Source organism: Scylla paramamosain, chromosome 21 (assembly GCF_035594125.1).
Source record: "Scylla paramamosain isolate STU-SP2022 chromosome 21, ASM3559412v1, whole genome shotgun sequence".
Taxonomy (NCBI): Eukaryota; Metazoa; Arthropoda; class Malacostraca; order Decapoda; family Portunidae; genus Scylla; species Scylla paramamosain.
Genome location: NC_087171.1, coordinates 21841911 through 21868403, shown reverse-complemented (window position 1 = coordinate 21868403; position 26493 = coordinate 21841911). Strand labels below are relative to the sequence as shown.

At 40.8% G+C, this 26493-nt stretch overlaps 2 protein-coding genes across 9 annotated transcripts in view; one reads left to right on the top strand and one right to left on the bottom strand.

Annotated features, from left to right (window-relative positions):
• Positions 1-18066, top strand: part of LOC135111251 (ribosomal protein S6 kinase alpha-5-like) — a 60071-nt gene extending 42005 nt beyond the window's left edge. For 7 of the 8 annotated variants that reach the window (XM_064024436.1, XM_064024435.1, XM_064024432.1 and 4 more), the window contains 13 exons: positions 5963-6031; positions 9755-9973; positions 10205-10320; positions 10783-11081; positions 11254-11404; positions 11744-11905; positions 12025-12144; positions 12720-12941; positions 13514-13684; positions 13968-14183; positions 14813-14963; positions 15418-15641; positions 17187-18066. In XM_064024436.1, coding sequence (XP_063880506.1) covers positions 5992-6031; positions 9755-9973; positions 10205-10320; positions 10783-11081; positions 11254-11404; positions 11744-11905; positions 12025-12144; positions 12720-12941; positions 13514-13684; positions 13968-14183; positions 14813-14963; positions 15418-15641; positions 17187-17876 — 2781 coding nt within the window. In that variant the 5' untranslated portion in view covers positions 5963-5991 and the 3' untranslated portion in view covers positions 17877-18066. Of the gene's footprint in view, positions 1-5962; positions 6032-6576; positions 6776-9754; positions 9974-10204; positions 10321-10782; positions 11082-11253; positions 11405-11743; positions 11906-12024; positions 12145-12719; positions 12942-13513; positions 13685-13967; positions 14184-14812; positions 14964-15417; positions 15642-17186 lie in introns of those variants that run through there. The other variant, XM_064024437.1, reaches the window with a different exon arrangement.
• Positions 18067-18977: 911 nt separating this feature from the next.
• On the bottom strand, positions 18978-23804 carry LOC135111252 (translation initiation factor eIF2B subunit beta-like). Its single transcript, XM_064024438.1, has 8 exons — positions 23649-23804; positions 23357-23443; positions 22681-22777; positions 21328-21512; positions 21084-21240; positions 20738-20932; positions 20222-20397; positions 18978-19416 (listed from the first exon to the last, which is right to left on the bottom strand). Exons 1-8 carry the CDS (start codon positions 23693-23695, stop codon positions 19344-19346), a joined length of 1017 nt encoding a protein of 338 aa, XP_063880508.1. The 5' UTR covers positions 23696-23804; the 3' UTR covers positions 18978-19343.
• Positions 23805-26493: the final 2689 nt, after the last annotated feature.

The window sequence follows — 26493 nt, the reverse complement described above, 5'->3', positions numbered from 1 at the left end:
ATTAATTTACTGTAATGAAAAGAAAATATTAAGGTATTACTTAATTTGCGTTTCCAACAGTATACTTTTTTTGTAGTGGTGATGACATAATATTCCAACATTGATGTAGAGATGGAGTATGAGAATTATGTGAGGTAGAAAGTTTATTATGCATTTCAAGGTAAGAAATTGTGAATATGTCGGCGATAGAAGGTGCTATAGCAGCGCACTTCACTGCTGGTTAATGTAATATTCCTACCCTGATACATAAAATAGTTGGGAAGGTGGAGCGTGAGAAGTATGTCAGGCAGAAAGTTTATGCATTTTAAGTGAAATTGTCAATATGTCGGCGATAGAAGGTGCTAGCGGCGCACTTCACTGCTGGTGGTGGAACAATGGAAAAGTGACGAGCAGGTGTGCAATGACGGGTGGCGACGAGTGAGCAGGGCGACGCGCGGCACACCACCAAGTGGAGGGCCGCGGGGATCGCCACTCGAGACGTAATAGACGATGACTTGCGTAGTGCGATCTCTTGCCGGCCTTCTTCCCCCAGACCCTCCCCGTGAACCTTTATTACTCTCATTATCCGAATTTAGAATAAAAGTGAAGCATCAAGGCTTCTGTGGCAGCACAGGGGACGTGGTTGTTGACCTACTTGTGTCTAGGCTGTTGATGTTCCACTTTACATGACCTTTCCTTGTGGCGGCCGTATCGTCCTTGTGGAATCAGTCTGCCGCAGGCTACACAGGTGCTCTGCGTAAGGTGCGAGGCAGGTAGCGGATGTTGAGTTGTGCCTCCACCGCCGTCCCCGCTCCCGCCAACACCTTCCGGCTCTTATCCCCGTCAATTATTATGATTTTTTTTATGTTGCATGAATCTTTTATCCACTGCTTCGTAATGTAATAAAATGCACTAAGTATTATGCTGCCTCATTACGCTTTATTTCCGCATAATCCGTCTTCTACTCTTGCTTGAATGTAACAAATAACTTGCTTAGTTATGTCATCTTTGTTTCATTAATAGGAAAAAAAATTTGATAATGAAAATATTTAGTGGAAAACCATCGATTTTTAAGAGTTCAGTATTTTTCCCAAACACTATATAGAAACACCAGTAATTGGAGATTGGTTTTCTTATACAAGAGAGGCACTGGCCAAGGGCAACAAAAAAAGAAGAAAAAAAAAAGACCCACTGAGGTGCCACTCCCAAAGGAAAAGTTGAAAGGATCATCCAAAAAAATTAAAATGACCCCAATATATTTACGTCGTTGGTGTTTGGGTCATTTGTGGCGTCTTCCTGAGAGGTTGCACGCGGGGGACAAGATCATGACCCAAGGACGCCCGTTGGTGAAAGCCGGTGACGGTCTGCGGGAGGCCTCGTCACTCCTTGCCGCACTCCACACCACAGGTTTGCCGAAGCTCACCCCTCAGCCACGGTCCACGGTCGTGAGTGGTGGGGAATTAACAAAACCCTGGACGACGGGTGAGGGGACGCGCAAGGTTACCAGGAAGGACACCTGTGAGTTGGCGTGATCGCTTGCGCGTATCCGTGAGCTTACCGACGCTCGCTGCACCGTCTGTCCGTCAGGGTTGAGTGGATGTTTGATTTAGATGGTACTTGATGGTACACTTTTCGGGTGTGAAGCTCTCTCTCTCTCTCTCTCTCTCTCTCTCTCTCTCTCTCTCTCTCTCTCTCTCTCTCTCTCTCTCTCTCTCTCTCTCTCTCTCTCTCTCTCTCTCTCTCTCTCTCTCTCATGAGTGCAGAGAGCGCGTGCCTCTTTGCCACCAATACATTCTTCACGCCTGTCATACAACAAATGCGGCGCCGTGGAGTGCAGCTCGGAGCGGATCAAGTCCTCCACGACAGCTTCCTGCAACATGTACTCCTACTTAGTCGTTTTACTACGCATTTTGTCCACTAAATTATCCACTTCCTTTATTTGTAATGTTTATTGAGAAAAAAAGTTAATTATGAGCATATTAGTGGCTGATTATGAAAATAACCATGAAAGGATGCAGTACGTGGCAACAACCTTGGCAACGCCAGACCCTTCCAGCAGCGTGCGTGTGAAAAACTCTCTGGATGTGGCGGCTGAGACCCTCCCTAATGTGGGGAGGCCAGGCGATGGTGGAGCTGCGGTGGTGGTGTTGGCGCGGCGGCCTTGATTAGGACCAGCCCAGCACGTGCTCCCTCCTCGGTCATGCAGTGGCCTCCGCCGCCCCCGCTGCCACAGCCGTCGCCACCGCCATCACTGCTGCCACTCGTGTTGCTGCCTTATCACATGGCTCTCTTTGTTTCTCTCGATGAACACAAACATATCTGTTCAGTATCATCAGCTTGGCACGCCTGTCGTCCCAGCCTAAAAATACCTTTTTGATAGTAAGACTGGCAATGTGTGAAGGTGAGCAACACCTGTGGCGGGAGGTGCCGACGGTCGCCTGCTCGTGGAAGTCGCATCGCTTCAAGGTGTCAATAGTACGAAGAGGAGGTCGACGGGGCGTGTGGAGGCTTGGAAGAGCAAGGAATGCGCTATTAATACTCTGCCACAGCGAAGGCTCTTAAGAGGGGAGTAGCTAGGAAGCTGCACTAGCGAGAGGCATGCCACCTGATTGACCCTCCAGCTGACCTCCCCGTTAGCCGGCAGGTCACCACGGTAAATCCACCAAAACCGCTACTCCAGTGCACTTCCTTCCAGGCTCACCGCACCTCAGTCCTGGTGCTCCTCGCGTGACTGGAAGCTCAGGCCAGTGTCATCTCATCAATAAAGTTACCAATCATTGAACAGCGGGATCTCTTTTTTCTGACATTCCTCGTATATCAGATGCGTGTAGTGTAAGCCAAAGATTTCCCGAGAGTGACATGAGAGAACACTCGAGCAGCTGTGCTGGCGGCGTCAGTCTGAGGCAGGAGGCCACTTCACCCAGGCACCAGCTGCAAATAATTGCTGCACAGACCCTTATGTCCGAACACACACACACACACACACACACACACACACACACACACACACACACACACACACACACACACAATGATTAGTACTTACTGATATGACTGATGAAAAAAAAAGCATTAAAACGACAGCAATGAATTAAGAAAAGTATTCTGTGATAATAGATGACAGGTTACCAGTAACATCTTACACTGTGACTTCACACCACGCTGTGCATTTGTTCCTCAGTTCGATCATTCGTGCGCACAAGTGTCTGCTGTTGTAGTCCCATCAAGTTACACACGCGGAAGTGTTGAGGACTAACAAACCCCCGTAAAGGTCACTATTTCTCCCCGAGTACTGGTGACATTGTGCACGTCACCACCACGCCAACCCACGGTACAGTACATATGGACACACCTTCGTTCTTCCTCACACACACACACACACACACACACACACACACACACACGTTCTTACTCCCTTTAAAACTCAGACAAGTGCTAATGAAGGAGGGATGGTGGACAGGGAACGGGGCAAAGTTGAGCTGACTCAGAGGTGTTAACAGCTATGATGTTTTTGATAAGTGTGTGTGTGTGTGTGTGTGTGTGTGTGTGTGTGTGTGTGTGTGTGTGTGTGTGTGTGTGTGTGTGTGTGTGTGTGTCCGTCCACGCGAAAGTTTGACACGTGTAGTCAGATGAATATATTAGGATCTGTGTGTGTGTGTGTGTGTGTGTGTGTGTGTGTGTGTGTGTGTGTGTGTGTGTGTGTGTGTGTGTGTGTGCTGGCGCGTGTGTGCCGGCGCACAGGCTCTTGCCACACGTAACATATCAAGAGCAAGAACCAGAGCCGTAAATAAAACAACCAAAACCAAACACTGACAGCAGCAGCAGTACCATCACCACCGCCACTACCACCACCACCACCACCACCGCCACTATCAAAACAACAACAACAAAGCGAATATTTAAAGCAAAGAATCACCAAGCACAGGCCCAATGCCCAAAACTAACAATATTACACATATCAAGCGTGTGCCTTACAAAGGTTGGCCAATGATCGCATAGCTCCGCACGAAGGCAGCGGGGAAGGTGTGTCTTGGGAAGCGACCAAGAGTTTGAAGGTTGAGGAAGGGGGAACTGGGGACCGGGTTGACGCTGCCTCGTGTCCTAAGATCGCCTGCTGCTATTACATATTGATTGGTATTATTTATGCACGATGTACCACCACGACAAACAGCTCTCTCTCTCTCTCTCTCTCTCTCTCTCTCTCTTTCTCTCTCTCTCTCTCTCTCTCTCTCTCTCTCTCTCTCTCTCTCTCTCTCTCTCTCTCTCTCTCTCCAGTAATCGTAATAAGCATACAAAAGAAAAAATAAAGAAAAAAAAAGATAAGAAAAGAATGAGACGTTTGTTGGTATTAATGCCTGGCGGTGGATGGATGAGGGGAGGAGCGGCAGGCAGGCAGGCAGGCAGGTAGCAGCAGTGGCGGTGCATGTCACCACGGCGGTGGGTGTTGGGGGAGGTTGTCCTTGATATTAACCTACTTCCCGCTCCTCGTCCTTCTTGTCTTTGTTTGCTTCGATTAATCTGTCTCACAACAGTGTCCCATGCCAGCCGTCTTGTTAGTAGAACCAAAAGTCCCAAGGGCCACGAATACTTAGGAATCTGGAGAAGTTTTCTTCTCGCTAGTGACCAAGATAGGGATGTGAAATCTTCTTGCCGAACCTCCCTCCCACATTAGTAATCGGCCTTCAGGAAGCGGAAATGCCTATCGTACAGGGAGCAATGCTGTGGGTGAAGTTTCTCCGTGAATCCTGCAGTTTATTGGCACACTGGTAATTCTGACGGGGGGAAACTTCTGAGAATCTTTCTCAGCGGGTAGGGACTCGCCTTGACACATGGTGAGGAGTCTCCTTTCCTCCGCCACCTCATGACCAGAGCGTAGGAGATGCAGAATACCAAGGGGTCGGGAAAGTGGGTCAAGAATTCAGTACGATCGAGGTCGCCTCGTCAATCCAGAACGCGAACCCTGATGGCATAGTGCACGCGATGTACCTCGTAACAAAAGATCCCTATGTATCCAAGCTCCCAGAAACCCCATTTGATTTTCAGCGCTTTACATTAGCCATGGACATACTGACATAGATAGTAACGGCTTAGATGCTTCACCGCACATCCAGGAAAGAGTGGCGCAGACTATCCTTACAAGTGTAGCAAGTAATGTCGGCCACTGATACACAAGTTGTGGGGAATGTTTGTTGGTGAGGGTCTGAGTGGTCGCAGTATGGGAAGATGACCTAGTAAAACACCTGGTACGGACGGCAAACAAGGACACCAACCTCCTTTTCTTTGTGCGATTTGTATCCTCCCGTCATTGTGTATGTATGAGTATCAAGGGGAACTTAACATATATTCGTTCTGGATTTACTCTTGTGACTAGAAACTGTATAATGTACGAAAGAGGCTAGATTAATCAAATATAATAGACTCGTTCGTATGTTAGTAGTTGGAGCGGTGATCTTTGTGTTGAGTGAGGCAGCATCACCGCCAGGCTCGCGACGACGCACGGGCCTCACTCACCCACGCCCTCCCAGCCTCACAAAAGCCTGCCCTTCATCGCCCGCGCCTCACACACGCGCCGCCCAGACTACGCCGCCTCTTACGTATTTGTGTGCTTTGTTGTCTTGGATGCTAACCAGACTTAATGCCACTGTGTGCCGCGGGACAAAGGTGATGCTGATGTTTTGATGATGTTTTGAATTGTTGTTGTAGTTGTTGTTATCATTATTATATACTATTGTTTTGTGCTACTACTACTACTACTACTAACCACAGTATTTAATAGCAATAGCTGTTAGCAGCATCAGCAACAGCAGTAACCTCAACAGTAGCAGTAGTAGTAATATTAGTAGTAGTGATAGTAGCAGTAGTAGTAGTAGTAGTGGTAGTAGTAATAGTGGTAGTAGTAGTAGTAGTGGTAGTAGTATTAGTGGTAGTAGTGGTAGTAGCAGATAACAGGTTCAAATATTACAACGTTGTGTTCTCTTTTCAGTCAACCTTACGGGGAAGGGCCGCGTGGACATGGCTCACTTCGAACTGCTCAAAGTTTTAGGGACTGGAGGTAAGACACCGCTATTTTTTCCTATTTTATTTATTCCTGTTGTTGTTGTTGTTGTAGAGGAAGTCGCGGTATGTTGGCAGATGTCCAGTGACCTCCGCTACCATTCGTGATGTCATCCTGGCAACAGCTGGCATGAAGTTTCCTTGTTACATGGAGTCCTCTTTGTCTAGGCTTTTTGCGCTATCATTTCGCCACTCTCTTGGTCACTCCTTTGTGCTGGGTTACTTTCTCGAAATATTGTATTATAATTATTATTGATTGGTCACTTTTCTCCTTGCTAGTTTTCCTCTCTTATTTATGTGTGTGTGTGTGTGTGTGTGTGTGTGTGTGTGTGTGTGTGTGTGTCAGTAATTTGTATGCAGATATTTGTTGCTTCCTAGAACGGTTGTTCTTCTACTACATATTAAGAAATGCTCAGACACAAAGGAAGTATTCCCCAAAGTGAACGCACTTCCGCCAGCCCACCAAACCCCAGGCACCCACGCACCGGGTGAAGGCCGTCAGCATGCGTCTTGGCGGGAATTCAAATACGTATCTCCCACTGTCGCCTCTTCATAACAGAGAAAAGAAGCGATAGACTATTAAATTGTTTCGAGAAAAAAGCTAAGTTTCGGAGAAAAGCGCTCCTTCCCGTGAGATGGCCTTTCCTAGAATGTGTGTGGTGGAAGCAGCCCCGCCTCCTGGCAGTGCTGTGTCAGACCTTGCCCAGTATTGACTTTCTTCCTCCGGGAAACAGGACAGTAGGTACGACTAACTTATAGTAATGTAATGACGTTTATTTAGGAGTGATTCTGTTATAATCATTTACTACATTCATACTGTGATACTGTAACGTTATCAGTGGGAAGGTTCGGTAAAGGCTCGTAGCACGGTAAATGACACCGCGACACTGTTTGATGTAAACAAACCACTTATTGAAGTTATCATTCATACTAAACTATTTTCAAAAGAGATGTAGTGGAATATGTATATTTGTGTACCGGATATACATATACACATATCAGTTTCTACGATTCCACCGCAGGACAAAGAACTCCCAAACTTGATCCGCTCATCAGCTATGTCCCCTGCCTGTTTATTCCATGCCACCCAAGAAAAAATTGACCAGACAAACATTTATTATCTTATATGACTCCATGCTTATCTATACCTGATAGTTCTTAATGGGAATAACCTGTTTACACACAACTTTTAATGGTGCTGGGTTTTGCTTCCACTCCCCGCGCCCGTCCTGTCCATTCTTCTGGAAAATACGTGTCGTATTTTCCTCACCCTTTTCCCTCAGAGTAACCCTCTCCAAATGGGATGTACCGTTTTATTTCCACACTCTATGAGTCAAATATCCAACAACATTCCTTAGAAATTTAATGAGTAAATTCATTATCGGTACACAAAGGGTTAAGTTGTCTTGTGTTGACAAATTGAGCGCAAGAAACACAGAAGACAAACACGAGACTAATAAATCATACACTGTTACACGAGCTGCTCTTATAGAAGGGGAATACGTAGTTGTACATTACGTTAGATAAGACCAGTTATTATGTTTATAGTTTGTATTTAATGTGCACATAACACACCATTTTCATTGCATACTGATAAGAAGCTATAAGCCCACACAGATATCAGTTTTTAGAGAATCGTGCGACTTTTACATTATCACTACTTGTGAACACAGGAAAAAACAATGAATCATAAGGGTGTTTCCATCAGTGAATAAGTAAAAAAAGTGTGTGTGTGTGTGTGTGTGTGTGTGTGTGTCATCAAGCATTTCGTGGTATTTACTCTTGGCTCCGCGCATTTATCGTAAAGCCCTTGGACCACCACTACTACCACCACCACCGCACCCAACTAATCATCTCTGCGGTCTTTGAAAATAGTCCTGGCGAGAAAGAACATTGTGAGGGAACAGGCAGGTGTGGGCCGGCGCGGCGCTGCTCAAAACATCGCTAAAAGTATGATGACCTGTATGTCCAAACTGAGGTTCTAATGAATAAAAGAGATCAGGTGATGCATGTACCCTACAGAAACTCGACTACCTCTTTCCAACACAAGATGACATGCATCATAGATCACACAAGATTGATTTAGACCTGTTATTATGAAACACTTTACTCTCTCACACTACGATTTCAAAGGATCGTAGTGACGATTAGCTAGGTTTTCAAGAGTGTTTCTCACGTTAATGATAATAAAGTAGTAATCTTGTTGATATGTAGAAAAGCATCCTTGAAAATCCGTTTAATTTCAATTAGAGTCTTTTGAAAGTAAAGGTGCGGGCAGAAGTTTCAAAATATGGTCCTTGCATACACATACGGACATACTCATGCACGTATCCGTGTCGCCTATTAGTAAGTCGGCTTCAAATAAACAGTTCTACGGATATGACGCCAGCGCCTGTTGATCTTGGCTGTCTATGATGTGCCCGCTCAGAAGCGCCACTTAGACACAAAACTAGGTCCACACTTGCTTCTAGGATAAATGTATATGTGGATAAATACTTGGATAAATATAGATAACAGTACATATATAGACGGGACTGGGCAATTGTAGCTCAGACTTTGTAAATCACACACACACACACACACACACACACACTGGACAAAAGAAAGAAAAGATTAGACACTAAAAGCATTGACCACCATTACTCATACAAACTTACACCGAGACTATACATTATTCACTTCTTTTGTCAGTGCATCCTATAAAACACCAAACATGCATTATTCACTTCTTTTGTCAGTGCATCCTATAAAACACCAAACATAGAGCATGTGATTGCACATACAGCATTTTTCTATTCTCTACCCTTAGGTGCCATGACAGAAAAGAAAAGAAAAAAAAAAGAGCAGAAAGTAGATCCGTGAGTATGATACATGAGGCAAATTCAAGATGAAAACCCTAAATGAAATTAATAGACAACATGTCAAGAAGAGAACAAAGAATATAAAAAATCTATGACCACAAAAAAAAAAATAGGAAAGATGTAAACTATTAAACCCTAGAATAGAAAATAATGACATAAAACAGGGTGACAGTTATGGTGATGAAAATGGTGGAAGCAGGAAGAGCTTGTAAGGAATGGGAGAAAAGAAAAGGAAGAATGAAGGAATACAGAGAGAGGAATTCATGAGAACTCTTGTGGCCATTTTCCCTTGTGAGGAATGGGAAGAAAGGGAAGGAAGAATGAAGGAATTCGAACATCTAAGAAAGGAATGAAAACTTCTCTAGTGGCCATTTCCTTAGAAGAGTTTTTCAAAGCAGGTGTTAGACTGTATTCTAAAACGCTTTGCTCTCTCACCACTACTATTTTTAAAGGCCACAGAGATGATTAGCCAGATTCTCAAGAGTTATTTTCCTGATAATAATGTGGAAATCTTGTTGATTTGTCACTAAAACCATAAAAATATCCTTAAAACCTGTCACTTTAACTAGACCCTTTTGAAAGTAGTAGAGATGCATTGCAGAAGTGTTTCAGAACAGGGACCTTAGATAGACAGTTAGATAGATAGATAGATATATTGTGCTTTGTAATATACTGTAAGAGGTCTTCATTCACCACCAGAACAAAGGCTAACTTACAGGGATTGCCACATGTAGGCCTGATGGCTTCTTGCAGCTTCCCTTATTTTCTTATGTTCAAATGTTCTGTTCATGAGACAGAGGCAAGTGGTATACAGCCATTCCCCATTTGTTTTGTTAAGTCAAGATTTTCTCTCCTCACAGCTTATGGCAAAGTCTTTCTGGTGCGGAAGATATCAGGGAAGGATGCAGGGAAGTTGTATGCCATGAAGGTTCTGAAGAAAGCGACCATCGTACAGAAGAAGAAGACAACTGAGCACACCAAGACAGAGAGGCAGGTGTTGGAGGCAGTGCGGCAGAGCCCCTTCCTCGTCACCCTTCACTATGCCTTCCAAACTGATGCTAAACTCCACCTCATCCTTGGTTAGTATTATCATTTGTGTGTCTGTGTGTGTGTGTTTGTATTTTCCCTCTCCCATGGTGAAATTGCCTCATTTTCAGCTCAGTTTCTCAGTGTTTATGGAGAATTCAAGGAGGGAAGGAAACTTTAATTGTGCATTTAAATCAATGTTGATTTTTTTGTTATTCCTTTTTTTTTTATATCTTTCTCTGTTGCATGATGAATTTATTGTTTATTTTTGTGTTGCTGTTCAGACTACGTCAGCGGAGGAGAACTGTTCACTCACCTTTACCAGAGAGAAAGGTTCCATGAGGATGAAGTCCGTCTCTACATTGGTGAAGTCATCCTTGCCCTTGAGCATCTGCACAAAGTAAGCCACATTGAGTACCTCACATTATGTACCATTGGGAAAACTCTAACCTGGTATAAGAAATTCATGAAGAAAAAAAAATTGGTAAACTATTTTGGGAGCATAGAAAAGTTTAATCCTCAATTAAAAAAAACTTCAGACACACACACACACACACACACACACACACACACACACACACACACACACACACACACACACACACACACACACACACACACACACACACACACACACACACACACACACACACACACACACACACACACACACACACACACACACACACACACACACACACACACGCACACACACACAGGGGCAGTGTTGCATTTTTATCACCCGGACTTACACCAGGTTAAGAGTATTCTCAATAGCGATTACAGAATACGCAGCTCCATTTTAACTGAAGGTTTTCTGTTTTGTTCTTTGCATTTGTTTAACGACTAGGATTCATTGCAGCTTGGTATCATCTATCGAGACATCAAGCTTGAAAACATCCTCTTGGACTCGGATGGCCACATAGTTTTGACAGACTTTGGCCTCAGCAAGGACTTCCTCTCTCATGAAACGGAACACAGAGCATACTCCTTTTGTGGCACAATTGAGTACATGGCCCCCGAGGTGGTGCAGGGAGGAGCTCACGGCCACGATCAGGCTGTGGACTGGTGGAGTGTGGGAGTGTTAACATATGAACTGTTAACTGGAGCCTCGCCTTTCACGGTGGAAGGTGAAAAGAATAACCAGCAGGAGATTTCAAGGTAAGAGTCTGCACTGAGCTTTCTTTTGGTTGAAAGATAAAGGTATGGGATGTGATAGTTCAGTAAATATCAGGCTAGATATGCTCTATTTGAACATTATTATTTTTTACTTATTTTGTTTTATTTAACTAGATTGCAAGTTTTAATGGAATGTTTTCTATTTTCACAACAGACGAATCCTGAAAACACAGCCACCGTTGCCCAGTGATCTATCGCCAGAGGTCAGAGACTTAATTTCAAGACTCCTCGTGAAAGACCCTCGCCAGCGGTTAGGGGGAGGGCCACGGGATGCACTAGAGATTAAGGACCATGTATTTTTTAAGGTTTGTATTGAGGCTGCTCACTCATACAGTACAAATTTAGCTGCAACATGGGTGATCTGAACTAAGCTGGTCATCCTCTCTCTATACCTGTTCTTTTATTCACTTTCCTTCATCCTTTGCTTACCAGTCTGTAAATGAGAAACAGGAATGGAGGAAGAAATACCATCCTTTCATATTTTCCTTTTAAAGATTACCTTGAAGTCATGTTGTGTCTTTAGTAGTGGTTGTGACCTAATGACCAAGTGGTTTATATTGATGCAAGTTTTAGATACATTTAGAAAGAAAAAAAATTGATGTAGTTTGGTTGTAATAAGTGGTAATTCCTTTTTTTCCTGACAGAAATTGAATTGGGATGACCTTGCTCAAAAGAAAGTACCTGCTCCCTTTGTACCAAGAATCAGTAATGAGTTAGATGTTAGTAATTTTTCTGAAGAGTTCACTGCAATGATACCACAGGATTCTCCAGCAATCGTTCCTCCAGATGTTGAGAAAATGTTCAATGTAAGTACCCAAATAAGACTTAATTGTATATGTATGTGTATATGTATATGTATGAATGTACGTATTTATATGAGTGTGTGTACTCGTCCAAAGATAGTATTGTTACATTATTATTTCAGGGCTACTCCTACGTTGCTCCATCAATTCTCTTCACTGACAATGTCATCAGCGACAGCCTTTTCAAGATGTCACCAGACAGAAGACCTTCCACAACCAACCTATTGGCTTGTAGCTTTAAGGTTAGTACCCAGTTTCTATTCTGCTGTTGCTGATTTACTTGTTAATTTTAATTCTTCACTATTAACTCTTTGAATGCTGTGTGCTACATCTTTCCTTAACCACTAATCACTCTGAGACATTTTTACTTGTTCTACAGCCATCTCTAATCTTTAAACTGGGTACAAATTGCAAAATCTATTCTTTTAATCCCCTTCTTTCATGTAGATGATTATAAAGATTTCATGCATTACTTCTGGTGCTGTAAATTGTTTTGTATCAGTGAAAGCATTAAAACATACTTGAATTTTTGGTGAATTGTCTCAGCGTGATTTTGACAGTAAGGGTAAATTGTCATAGTAGTAGCAGTAGTAATAATATAAGTATGCATGGCTGATGTCTTCCCCTGTGAGGGATAGACTCATTGTAAGAATAGATATATAGTTTAGGAGTTTCCCAGCTTCCTCATCTTATTAGTTTTAGTTATGTGTGAATTATATTTGTGTCTAGTTGTATGCATACTTTCTCATTTAATTATTACAGTACTTGTGATGAAAAAAAATGTATGAAATAACTCATAGACATGTATTTTTTTCAGGACTCACCATTTTTCCAAAAATATGAACTGAATCTCCGAGATAATATACTCGGAGACGGCAGCTTCAGTGTCTGTCGGGAATGTGTACAAAAGTCCAGTGGGCAACACTTTGCTGTCAAGATAGTGTCAAGAAGACTAGACTGCCAACAAGAAATCAATTTACTCCGGGCTTGCCAAGGACATTCCAACATTGTCAACCTCCATGAAGTTTTCCATGATGAGGTAAGCATCTGTTCATGATTTTCAACATTGGAAGCTGAATAATGAAAGTTGAAAATGTCTTCCATATATGCCTTTGTTTTGTGGAATTTGTTTATTGAGCACTATGTAATACCTACCACTCTCAGTTATGGATAAACACTGTTGCACTAGAGTGATTCCTGCTTGAATACAGTAATTTCATCAGACCACTCTTCCTCTACTATCTTTTAACAGTCATTGACATTCTCTCCATCTACCTATTTCTCTGTTGCCTCACTCTCTGTGGGAGCATCCCCTGAGGAGGTGGCCACAACCAGAAAAACCTCCATCCTCCTTATCTAGACCTTTCGTTCTTGCTTGTTCAACTGCATGATGTCTTTAACACACACTTCTCTACCCCATCCAAGTACTACCATCCTACCAGTAGCTTTCCTCACCTATCAGTACTTTCAACTTCACTCACTCTTTCTTTTGGATATGTCATTGATATTACACAAAATAATTTAAGTAAGAATTAGTTTAAGATCATATTATTTTCTTCTCCTTGCATTTAATCATTGTATGCCTGTATCTAATTCATGTTGGTTTCACAGGCACACACCTACATTGTGATGGAGCTCCTTGGAGGTGGAGAGCTGCTTCAGAGGATCAGGAAACACGAGAGGTTCACAGAGGCTCAGGCTTCAGTCATCATGAGGAATCTGGTGTCAGCAGTTCACTACATGCACAGAAAAGGCATCGTTCACAGAGACCTAAAACCAGAGGTGAAGAGTTAGGAGAGGGAGAGGAAATATGTTGGGAATTAATGGAATGGGAGGGAATAAAAATAGAAAAGTGGTTGGTGTTGAGGATAGACAGAAAAGAGAAGAAAGGAAAGGTGAAAAAAAGGAAATTTTTTTGCATTGATTTTCCATCAGCTTATTTTAAAGAATTTATTGCATGGAATATTGATCTCCATAATTTGTATGGCCTTTATAAACTATGAATTTATTCCATTTAGATATTATCCTTCTCCGAGGCCATTCTAATCTAAATATCTTTTCACAGAATCTCTTGTTCAAGGATTCTTCTGAAGATTCAGTTATTAAGATTGTGGATTTTGGGTTTGCACGTTTGATGCCTGACAAGGAAAAGGATGGCAGCATGAAGACACCGTGCTTCACTCTTCACTATGCAGCGCCAGAAGTGTTGCGGCAAGCAGTGCAGAAGGGAGCAAATGGCTATGATGAAACATGTGACTGGTGGAGCTTGGGTGTGATTCTAGTAAGTCCAAAAATAAATCTTTAGAGGATGATGTCAATGAATGTAGCTCATAGGATCTTGTCAAGTGTTCACCATGTTCATCTGTACTAGTCTTCACAGTTAGTATTGTGTCTAGCTTTTATATTAGATCATCATATAACCTGAAGTAGAGACACTGACCTAAGGTAACAAAAAGGAAAAAAAAAAAAAGGGGGAGAAGGATTCACTGAGGTGGCAGTCCCTAAAGAAAGGTGAAAATAGGATCATGCAAAATTAGAGGATAAGTGTCTTGAAACCTCCTTCTTGAAAGAGTTAAAGTCAGAGGAAGAGGGAAATACAGAAGCAGTCTGGGAGTTCCAGAGAAAACCTGTTGTATTCTAATCCTTTCACTGTGACTTACTGCAATTCATATCCCTAAATGCATTCCACAAAATATTTACAAGCATCTACAAGAAAAGGATTTAGTCAGTTTTTCAATATCAAGGCAGTAAAATGTTTTGAGATGGCTGTAGAACAAATGTCTCAGAATGGTTTGTGATTATTAAAAAACAATATGCTGAATTGCAGTATAAGGTCTAAGATTTGTTATATGATTAATGTTGATAGTATTTATGAATATTGTTCTAATTACTTGTGCAATTTCATTTCAGTACACAATGTTGTCAGGGAGAGCCCCATTCCAGTCAAGAAGTAAAGATGACACCTCAGCATCAATCATTGCTCGGATAAAGGATGGAAGTTTTGACATGTCAGGACCAGAATGGGTCTCTGTCTCCTCACAGGCTAAGAAACTTATCAAAGGTAAAATATCATTCACAGTTTTGTTGTTTGATTTACTCCATTTCTTATCTAATGCTTTTTCTAGATTATAAAATACATCTTTTTTCTTCAACTTAATTTGCAAGCAGTTTTTCAATTCCATGAATTTAAGATCTCATTTGTATAACCACTCCCTGTCCCTCACTAATTTTGCTCCTTGTTATATGCATTCTAATTTAGGAATATTATTATTATTACTGTTTAGTGTTATGAAAGTGTACTAGCTGTGTGACTAACCCCCGTAAAGTGAGAGCTGGGTTACTTTCTCTTCTCTGTTGGGTGCCAAGGGACAAGAGAGTGGTGTGAATGAGTGTGAATGTGAAAATTGTGTGCCTTGTCTTGGCTACCCACCTTTTTGGAAAAGACAGCTTTGTTATATGTATGTATGTATGTTATGAAACTGATATGAAGTACTAATCATATCCTTCTCCTCCAGGGTTATTGACGGTAGATGCTTCAAGGCGTCTCACCATCACTGAGTTGCTGCAGGATGAGTGGCTTCAGGGAGGCCCTCCTTATTTATTTTCAGCAACTCCCCTCATGACACCCACTATACTCAGTGCTCGGCCCACACTCACTGGACCAATCTCTGCTGAAGCTGGAGTCAAACAAGCTTTTCATGCATTCCACATGGCAACTAGGGAAGGATTTCGCTTACTAGTAAGTTTGATTGGAGTTCATGATAAAAATTCAAACATATTGGAGTTCATGATAAAAATTCAAACATAATCCTTTACTGTAGGGTAGAGGTTGTGTTCCTTAGTAAACATATCCTACAGTTGTCAATTTTTCTACAATGGTGCATTACAGTGTGCATTACATGTCAAAAAATGGTGGCTATACAAGTCCCTACTTGCTCCTGTCCCACCATCTCATAATCATACAATGAACATAATAATGCATAAGTACAATATATATATATATATATATATATATATATATATATATATATATATATATATATATATATATATATATATATATATATATATATATATATATATATATATTTTCCTTATCCTCAGCAGACCTCCATACTTTCTTTTTCTTGCTATTCAAAGATAAAGCTATAGAAAATATGGACACATTACTATAGTGTACATGAGGTCTATCCAGAAGGTACTTAGCAATGTCATGTTTATGAAAAGTAGTCTACTTATGGCTGTGGCCTCAGTCCTCTTCAAGGTACTTTCCTTAAGACTTTATTACACTTATCCCAGTGTGGCAGTCAGCAAACTTCATAATTGCTGCCAGGTGACTTGTTATGTCATTCTTCCTTGGCCTGAAATCTTCTCCCTTTTGATGGAATACTAATATTGGGAAAAAACAGAAGAGTTGTATAGGAAATAAAGGAAGGCTGACAAACATGGCTGCAATAATCTGTGGAATTCTTAGAACTTATTCTCTTACTCTGTTGCAAATTTCCCCTGATTGCAACCCACAGTATTAAAAATCTGTAGGATTTCTACTTGTTGAAAGTTTTGCAGAATATAGATGACTTTCAACAGATTCTCAGTCAAGTTAAAAGCTTTGATACTAAAACTGTATCTGGACTTTGCTCATTGAATTGTCCATCAAAACCACCTTAACCATTCAAGTAGTATTTGTGGACAATTGTCACTTTTAAGGAAAGCATGGAGTCAATCTTCATTCTACAACCTGCCAAAAATATGGATAAACTTCACAGATGGAAGCAAGGATCACATTGGACTATCCTTCCATGAGCAATACCATTTATTACAGGCATTAAAATGCTTAGCAGTTTTAAAGAGAAATTTTTGGAGGAAAGAAAGCATAATGTCAGTAAATACAATAAATATTTAGATGAAAAGGAGACATATTGAGTAAAAACAATAGCAGAAATTGTGCTTGTAATCTTTGGTTTACTGGTCAAGAAAATGATAAAGCAGTAAACATCCACTCCGGAAAAAACTAAAAGTCACGATGTCAAGGCATGTATGGAAGATGAAATTCCTCCTCTCAGCTTCTGCTTCATAGACTTACTCTGTCCAGATAGTCTAAGCTTTGAAGTCTAAATGCTATTATTGACTAAGTTTCACAATGTCTGCATAAAAAAGAAACAATGCAGTTTCATATAAAGCTACAATTGTGGTAACACTATCACCTAAAAGGTATTTTGTAACATTGGTGGAGTTTTAATGAGTAATTTGAATGTGATGCTGATGATTTAACATTTTCTTCAAGGATGTGAGTAATGCAAGACTTGCTCAGCGTCGAAAGAACAAGAAATCCTCCACAGATGCCCGAAGCCATTCTTCTACCTCATCCCTCTCCTCTACCTCATCTGCGTCTTCCCTTAACTCCACTTGCACACCAAGCAAGTCAGACCGCTGCAGTTCCTCATTAGGTGCAACTCCAAAGAAAGAAGAAAGCATATTTGACTTCGGAGAAGCAAAAGTGAAAGCATATCTTTCAAGCATAGATTCTCCCTCTGAGACATCTTTCCCAGTAACTCCAAGCATGGTTTTGACATTACCAAGCCAACAATCAAAATCCACAGCAGGCAGTGGTCATGGATCTTTTGACTTCCCCAAAGAAAATAGGACTGGTGAAACTGTACCTAAACCTAAGAGTAATGCTAGTGTGCCTCCAGAGGAAAGTTCTTTAAGTGCTTCTAAGGTGTCTTACAACAAAGAACAGTGCCTTGCATTTAAGAAACAAGATGGTTGTGATATGGAACAGAATGTATTACATTCTAAATGCTCTGGGAGCTTACAGAAATTCTTCCCTAGTGACTTTACTGGACCACAAACACGTTCACGGAAAAGAAAGTTGGAGAAAATGAGTGAGGGTGATGTAACCATAGTCAAACACATGTTCAAAGGTAGAAACACTAGAAGTAAAAGATTTGATACTATTGTGATTGATGATTGATGAGTGAGAAACTTCTAGGCATTACAAAAAAAAACTTTCCAGATTAGCTTTAGAATTTTATCTATATCTCTTACTATTTAAAGATCAGAGAAAAGTTTATTATATACAAGAATACTATATTATGTAACTGACCTGATGTATTATATTGTGCAATCCAAAAATACCAAAATAAAATGCACTTTACAGTAAACTTACTATTGCATATCTTAAAAGACCAAGTTGAGGATGAGATGTGTGTGTGTGTGTGTGTGTGTGTGTGTGTGTGTGTGTGTGTGTGTGTGTGTGTGTGTGTGTGTGTGTGTGTGTGTGTGTGTGTGTGTAGTGGCAGGATGTTCAAGACCAAAAGAAGTCCACTCTGGCTTTGGTGATCATCTTAGCCTGATCAATAAAGGTGCTGGACTCACATTTCCAGGACTGTCCTGGGAGAGGTTTGATCTCCAACAAAAGCCATTCATGGCCAATTTATCTCACCTTCAGATCAACTTCTCAGTATCTCCATATGTATGTGTTTGTGTGTAAGAAAAAATTGGGGTGTGTTGTCTTGGATAGCATCTTTGCAGGACTGTCAGCCTGGAAACGACATGATGGTTGGGCAGTCTCCTCATTCCTTCACCTCTGTTACATCCTGTTATTTATAGGTACAGGTTATAAAGTGGGTGTTGTGCCCTGCAACCAGAGATGTGGCCATTTCCTGTATGTGTTCCACTATGGCATTCACCAGCAGTACCACACCATAGAGTGTTGTTTCTTCCTTACACAGACCACCTAAAGAACATTCACAAACTTAAACATTAGCAGTGCTTCTTTCTGTTTAAGTCCTGTTACTCCTCTCAAAACCTTCAAACAGTGCTAAAAAGCCTGATATCTTCATGGTACCACTTGAACATTCATGCACTAGTTGAGTATCTTGTGTGTAATTTTATGATGAAAGGTTTCTAGTGCAGGGACAGTTATTTATAGGCATTTTTACATTATTTTTACTGTACAACCATCCAAAAGGCATTTAGCTCAGTGTTAATGCAACAACCACACAGTACTGAATGTAGGGTTTCCTGTTTCATTAGAGATTTCTCTGCAGTGGTGTTTTCAATACAAGGAGTGTTTTCCATAGTTATTTTCTTTATTTTGAGGGCTTGCTATATCCTGCAGAACTCTAAAAATACATAAAATTAACTTCCCACCAAAGCACAATATAGACACTTCCATCAGCTGTAACATTACTGCTAATACTGCAACATTCTTCCTGATGGGAAGCACACACATTAACAATAACACATGTTACAAAAAACTACACCAAACATATTAAGCTCAACATTTTTGTATAATAATTTTTATAAACATGAATGAGCAAAAATGGTTCTAGGATAAAAGAGGAAAAAAATGACAGAACACTACAGCATAACAGTACAAATGCCAGGTGTGTCTCTTTTCTCTTATTCCTTATTTACAAGGATTAAAGCTGTTACCTTAGAGATCATAAGAAGTGGGATGGTACAGTTCACTAAGCTGCCGGTACACATAGGATGGTGCAATACCTCGACTGAAATAAAAGAGATTTAAATGGTCAGCAGCCATTATTTAAAGCTAAGTGAGTAGATGTGCAAGATAAACAGGGTACAGTAAAATCCCTCTTATCCGGCATCAACAGGACCGCCGACATGCCGGATACCTGAATATTGCCAGATACTTGAATAGAAGTGAAATTATGTCCACAATCACCACCCTACACTCACATATCTTACCATAACAAAGATCAGCTGATCTTAATCAGCAGCTGATCTGATCAGCTGCTTAAGTGTAAGCACAACACACTTCCTCTTTTCTAGAACTTTAGGCATGATGAAAGCATCAGGTGATAAACAGTGCACACGTGGGACTGAGTCACTGAGTAAACACAGTGCAGTGGGGAGCGGGTGGCGCGAAGCAGTGCGCTTTGGTGGCGAGGGTACAAAGTATGCCTTGCGTGGGAATTTTAATTGATTTTATGAGTACACATTGATTTTTTATTGATTTTAAGGCTCGGGGAAAAATGTGCCGGATACTTGAAGCTGCCGGATACTCGAATGCCGGATGAGAGGGATTTTACTGTATAATAAATTGAGTAAGTTATTTATCTCACTCATAAGTAAAACATAAAGGCCTTTCATTTTATGCATTTAGGATCAGAAGTTTTACTGGGAGATGAAGCACAGTGCTAAATAACAGTTTCTGCATAAAGTTGACAAATACTGATGTCTCCTGAGGCCAGCCCAGGCCCAAGAAGAAAAGCAAATAAAAAAATTAAATGAACCCCCAACATCACACCTTGAAAGGACCACACAGTCATATGAACAACAGAAACTCACTTGTTAGTTATGAAACTGGTGACATTTTCTGGAGGAACGTAATCTAGCTTAGTCAGTGCAGTATTTACAGATGGCGAAAACTTTGTTCCCTTTGGGATAATAGAAGTGCTGCTTTCGTGGCTTATTTCTTCACAGCCCATCAAGCTAAATTTGTATGTGGGAGTGCACACATACAGCTGAAAATAAAGATTTGTGACAATAAGCAAAATGCACAATTCATGCCATGATTTTCAATATTATATAGGTACTGATCTGACAGTATCTAGCTCCACATGAGATAGGTTGAGGTTTGAGAAAGGACCATCCAATACTCAAGACGAGGAATGTATATCCACCTACATGAAATAAAGATGTGGAAAAGGAATGTATGAAAAACTGGAATCAAGAATTTCTGTGAGAATAAAATGGTATGTACTTTTGTGATACCTTCCCTTTTCAATTTGCAACGATAAATATGTATCAAATACTGCCCAAGTGAAAGAGGTATCAGGATAATGACTAACAAATAAAACTTACTGGAACAGAATAAAACTTTGCTGCTGAGGCAAGAGAAGCTGCACCAACAAAGGTCTTAATGCCTCCGTTGCTCACCACTGTCTTGGTGCCAATGATGACCTTGTTGACACGTGACATGATGGGGAACACTGCAGAGTCTTGAATTAATGTTGTCTGAATTCCAGCAGTACATAAAGCTTTTGCCATTGGGTGACCCTGCACAAGTAAAAGATGTATTGAGAACATTAGAACATAAGAAAATAAAGGAAGCTGCAAGAAGCCATCACCCCTACATGTGGCAGTCCCTGTGTTATGTATTTTGCATATCAGACATGATGATGTGAAAGAGACACATAAAACATCTTACATCATATTTAGGGGCACATTCAGCAACAATAACGTGGAATTTCCTTTGTTTGGCTGCCTTGGTCAGGAAGGCCAAGACCAGTGGACACATTCCACACGTCATAATGACCTCATCATTGTGAATCTTGCTTACACCTTGGGCAGCTATCAATTCTTGGCTGAAATAAAAGGAATCAATATAATACTGGTAACAAACAATGTAAATGTCCCAAATGTCACTGTAATCTTTACTCTATGATTACTACCTTTGTTCAATCTCAGCTTTCTGTTCAGCAATGGCCTCAAGTACTCTGTCCTGCAGCTCTGGAATAACCTCTGTGCATTTTGGGAGATCTCCACATGCAGGGTCTACTAGCATGGACTGTGAGAGGCTTGGGTACTCCACACCTTGGTTCTCACCACGTAGTGTATTGTATTCATCAATTACTATCTGCGTGAAGAATAAAAATAACTTAAAATATATACTTCAAGAACTAATGGGAGTTTAAGACAGCCTATCTTATCTTAAACTGCAACATTGGTTGGGGTGAAAAATAGAACCTTTTGCCATAAGACAAAAAAAATTTATTTTATCAATGCTTAAAAGTGTGTTCTAATTTCATGACATAATTAGATTACAGTAGTGTACCAAAGTACAGGTCAACCATCACTAATACAGCAAATCTTTGCTGGCGTAATTTAAATTTTCCTGGGTTGCCACACCAACCTGCTGCTACTACTATTTATTGGAATGATAAAATGTACTAAAATCTTTTAACACAAAGTAGGGAAAAATGGACTGAGAAAGCAGTGTAATAGAGAAACAGAAGCAGTACAAGAATAACAGAAGCAAGGAGTGGATGACCTAAGAAGCGTTATGAAGCAAAATAGGTCATAAAAAGAAACTACTTGCTGGCATCACTTCCAAAGGGAAGCCATTCCAATTTGTTTTTCTCCATTTATTGTTAAACCTGCTCAATTTTAGCTCCAGGCATGGCTCCAGTGATTCAAGGAGATACTTCTCAGCGTGTAAAACACAAACACTGTACATTACCTACAAAAGATAAGACTGAACTTCTGGAAACCTAACATCAGCGTGTCTGTACAAAGCTTGTGTGAATTATACAGCACTGGCTCTTCGACAGTTTACGGCATGAAGAAAATGAAAGAAAAATTCCCTAGTTTCTTTGCTAACAGTGTTGGCTGTACTGATACTATTGGTATTGGCCATAAATTAAGTATCAGTATTGGCAGAAAAAGTGGTATCAGTACCTATTAATCAACTTGTACTGATTTATGAGATATTTTAAAGGTAGGATGTGGTGGTTAACAGTTGAGTTAAATGTATCCTAACCTCTCTATAATCTGGCAAAATCACTAATCTGGCACCCTACAGGTCCCAATGATGCTGGATTAGTGATAGGTGACCTGTAATAGCAAAAGCAACAGTAATTTTTTAAGATAGTATTACTTGGTATAGATTTTATTTTTCAGATTTATTGTGAAAAAAATTTACCACTGTTTGTATACCTATTTCATATTTCTATAACTGTGTGGAAGAAAAGCCGAAACAAAGGCCATGGATACAACAGCAGACAGTGAAAGGTTTGTGCACTTACTTTTATGACACGTTGCACCATGTTACAGGGTGTTGTTTCCCAAGGCATTTTGGCCTGTACCGAGGTTCCCACATTGCGAAGTAAGTTTAGTAGGTCACTGAGAAGAATGCATGGTATTATTTTAGGAGAGGATAATAATGCTTTACACATTTATGAGTACTGTTTTTTGGATACTGAGAAACTTACTACTGATGTTCTTGTAGCAAAGTAATAGTTTCCATGATATAGGTAATTTGTGTTAGGTGATGCACATAGGTTAGGTTAGGCTAGGTTAAATTAGGTTAAGTTCAGGTGAGGTTAGGTTAGGAATGCCTTCTTTAAAGCTATCATCTCCATTCAAGTACTTAAAATTACTATTATTGTGTTCCCTGCTCATAAAACCTACTTCCCAACAAATCCCCAAGATTATAGCAGGATGAGGGGAGGACACATAAAATGAAATATTATTGAGTTGCTTTATGTTCAAAATCGTCTATAAAAAGAGAAAGGACAATAACAAATACCATAATTTTGTACTCGAAATGCAGTTTGGCCCTATTGTAAAGTTACCGAACACGCATCTCATTACACAGAAGTAGAAAAAATATATTTACAGAAATTGATAACAGCAATTGCTAATTATTCTCCCATCAATTCTACCCTTCTCTCTTTGTACAAAATGAGCGTAGCAACTCACCTTCCAGTCTTCCAATGAACGCTGCCAACTATACACTCCATGAGATATAAACTTTCTTCTGCCTTTGCTTGTTCAGTATCATATTTCCTGGAAAAAGAAACATCATCAGCCCTCTTCTCACAGTCCACAGACCAACAGACAGGAAGGATGTCTACCTGTCATGGCCTACACCAGTGTGTACAAGCAGATGGAGATGCTGGGAACTTGACTGTCCTGCTAATATTGTGCAATCCTGCGTTTAATCACCTCTCGTAGTGTTTGAAGTAAGTGCCAAGTCACACAGCATACTTACTCGAACCTAAGCTTATCAATAAACTCCCTTTCTGAAAGCTGGGCCATGCTGAGGGATGTAAACACAAGCTCTAGTATTGTTGCTGATGGTGAAATGATCCCTGGTGCGAGGTGCGAACACTCCTTGCTCTGAACGGTGTGTAATATAAGTGTGTGTGTGTGTGTGTTCACTATTATCTTTTTTTTTTCTTCTCCTGTCTCTTTCTTCTCTTTTTATCTTTCTCTCCTCCGATTCTTCCTTCCTCATCTTTTTCTTCTCTACCTCCTCTTCCTTTCCCTTCCTTTTCCTTCCTGTGAAACATATCTACATGGAGTTGAAGGCAAACTAGTAAAAGTGATTCTGTTAAGGCTGCTGAAATAAGGCTTACTGCATTCATGGTGGAACACAGTATAAGTTTCCGTGTGGCCGATCATCTGTGTGAAGTCCTGAAAGGTTGCTTCTCTGACTCCGCTATTGCAAAGGAATTGAAAATGAAAAGAACAAAATGTCAAAGAGTGTGTGGTAATGTTATGGCACACTCTCACAAACAAGAGCTCATTAACATCTTGAAGCAGAACAAGTTCAGCATTCTTGTGGATGAATCCACAGATATATCGGTCTCTCAGAATTTATGCATCATGGTAAGAGTGGTTGAAGGAAATGCTGTTGTCACCAAATTTTGGGATTTAGTGCCGTTATTTAGTAGTGATCCTAGTAAAGCTAATGAAGGTGCTACAGCTGCCAGGTTGTTTTCAGAGATAATGAAAACATTTACTGAAAATGGTATACCTACTTCTAATATCATTGGCTTTGGTTCTGATGGATGCAGCACTATGATGGGGCCTAATAACTCTGTGAGTAGCAGGTTAAAGGAACTTTACCCAGGAATCTTTATTATGAAATGTGTGTGCCATTCTGCCCATATATGTGCCTCTGAAGCATGCAAACAATTACCTGATGCTATTAAACAACTAGCTCATGATGTCCACAACACATTCAAGAACTCTTCAAAACGATTGGCACAATTTGTAGAATTTCAAGAGTTTGCCGGGGCTCAAAAGCTTAGGATTTTATTGCCATCTAGAACGCGCTGGCTTTCCTACACGGCTGTTGTGAAAAGGATGCTTGAGCAGTGGAGCCCTCTTCAGATGTTCTTTACTGAATTAAATTTTCAACAGACGAAAACTTGTGGTAGCACAGTTAGAAGTGCTTATGAACAACTGCACAATCCATTTACCAGGCTTTACTACTGCTTCCTTTCTTCAGTATTACCAAAATTTACTCAGCTGAACCTTTTATTTCAAAGTGAAAGAGTGGTCATAACTGAATTGCACAAGCAAGTTTGTAATTTATATAAAGTATTGCTACTGATGTACATGAACCATGAATACATTGTGAAAACCATGCTTTCAAAAGTTGATCCAAGATATCAACGTGAGTTCCTGATGCTAGAGCAGGTGTATTTGGGTGCATCTGTCTTAAAAACAATAACAGACAATCCAGAATTAAGCAAGCAAAAAAAGGAAATGTATGAGTTTCGCTTCCACTGCAGATTATTTTGGATAGTAGCAGCAGAACAGATCAGGAAGAGATTTAATTTCGGAGATGAAGTCCTTTCAAGAATGCATATGCTGGAGCCAGCCAGTGTTCTAGGCATCCAGGGCAAAGTGCAAGAGCACAGTTTGGTGCCCCTCGCGACACACCTTCCCCGAATCATTGCCCAGGATGATTCTACCCTCCAGCAACTGGACGATGAGTGGAGGAGGTTTGCCGTAGAAGATTTGCCTGAATCCATTACCAACATGGCGAAAAAAGTGGACAAAAGCAATTACAACCAGCCTGATAAATTTTGGTGTGCCATAAAAACTCTGGAGGATAGTGATGGAAACCCCAAGTTTAAGCTTGTTTCAGACTTTTCACTAGGATGTCTTTCTTTGCCTCAAGCTAATGCTGACTGTGAGCGCTGCTTCTCTAGTGTAAACCGTGTGACAACAAAAGACAGAAATAAGCTAAAAACAGAAACCGTAAGAGACATCATCCTAGCGAAGCAGTGTGTTGCTTCCACATCAGCAGTGACTGTACGACCTTCAAGCCATCAAAGTCAATGATAAAAAACATGACATCAAGAGTGCTATATTCCTCCAATGAAGAGAGTGCCGGGCCTGCTGACGACGTGCCGGATGTATATATAGAAGAACAAGACGCACACACACACACCTCTCTCCTTCGAATTTGCTTAAAGGAAATGCAGAAAATTCCTGTAATACTGAGTGCTTCTCTGGTCAGGCTATCCTTCACTGAATATTTAGAACGAAGCTTCGAGATACGAGCTGAGAATCCGTTTTTAGTGTTTTAAGGCAGTTCTAAGTGTTTCTAGGTGTTTTTTTAAGTTGTTTTAATATTGTTTTGAGTATTGTAAGCTTGTGGAAGGAGGGAGAAAGCTTACATACAGTAATAAGGCCGAAAAAATGCTTAAATTGAGAGTTTTAAGTTAGCCTAGCGTATATTAAGCTGTTTTAAGTATTTTAAGTTACCAGAAGAGAGGAAGCTTAAGTTTAATGCTAGGATAAGGAAAAAGTTTATTTCTTGCATTAGGAAGAGAGAAAAGCTTAATATTACCACCTCCCCCCCCAGTGAGCCAGTACCCTAGTGGCAGCCCTGATCGTCCCCCTCCCTCCTCCTCCTCCTCCTCCTCCTCCTCCTCCTCCTCCTCCTCCTCCTACAGCGAAGAAGACGTATAATCACTGGTGGAAAAATAGTATTGTTGTTGTTTTTGTTGTTTTGTTGTTGTTGTGGTGGTGGTGGTGGTGGTTCGTCTCTCTCTCTCTCTCTCTCTCTCTCTCTCTCTCTCTCTCTCTCTCTCTCT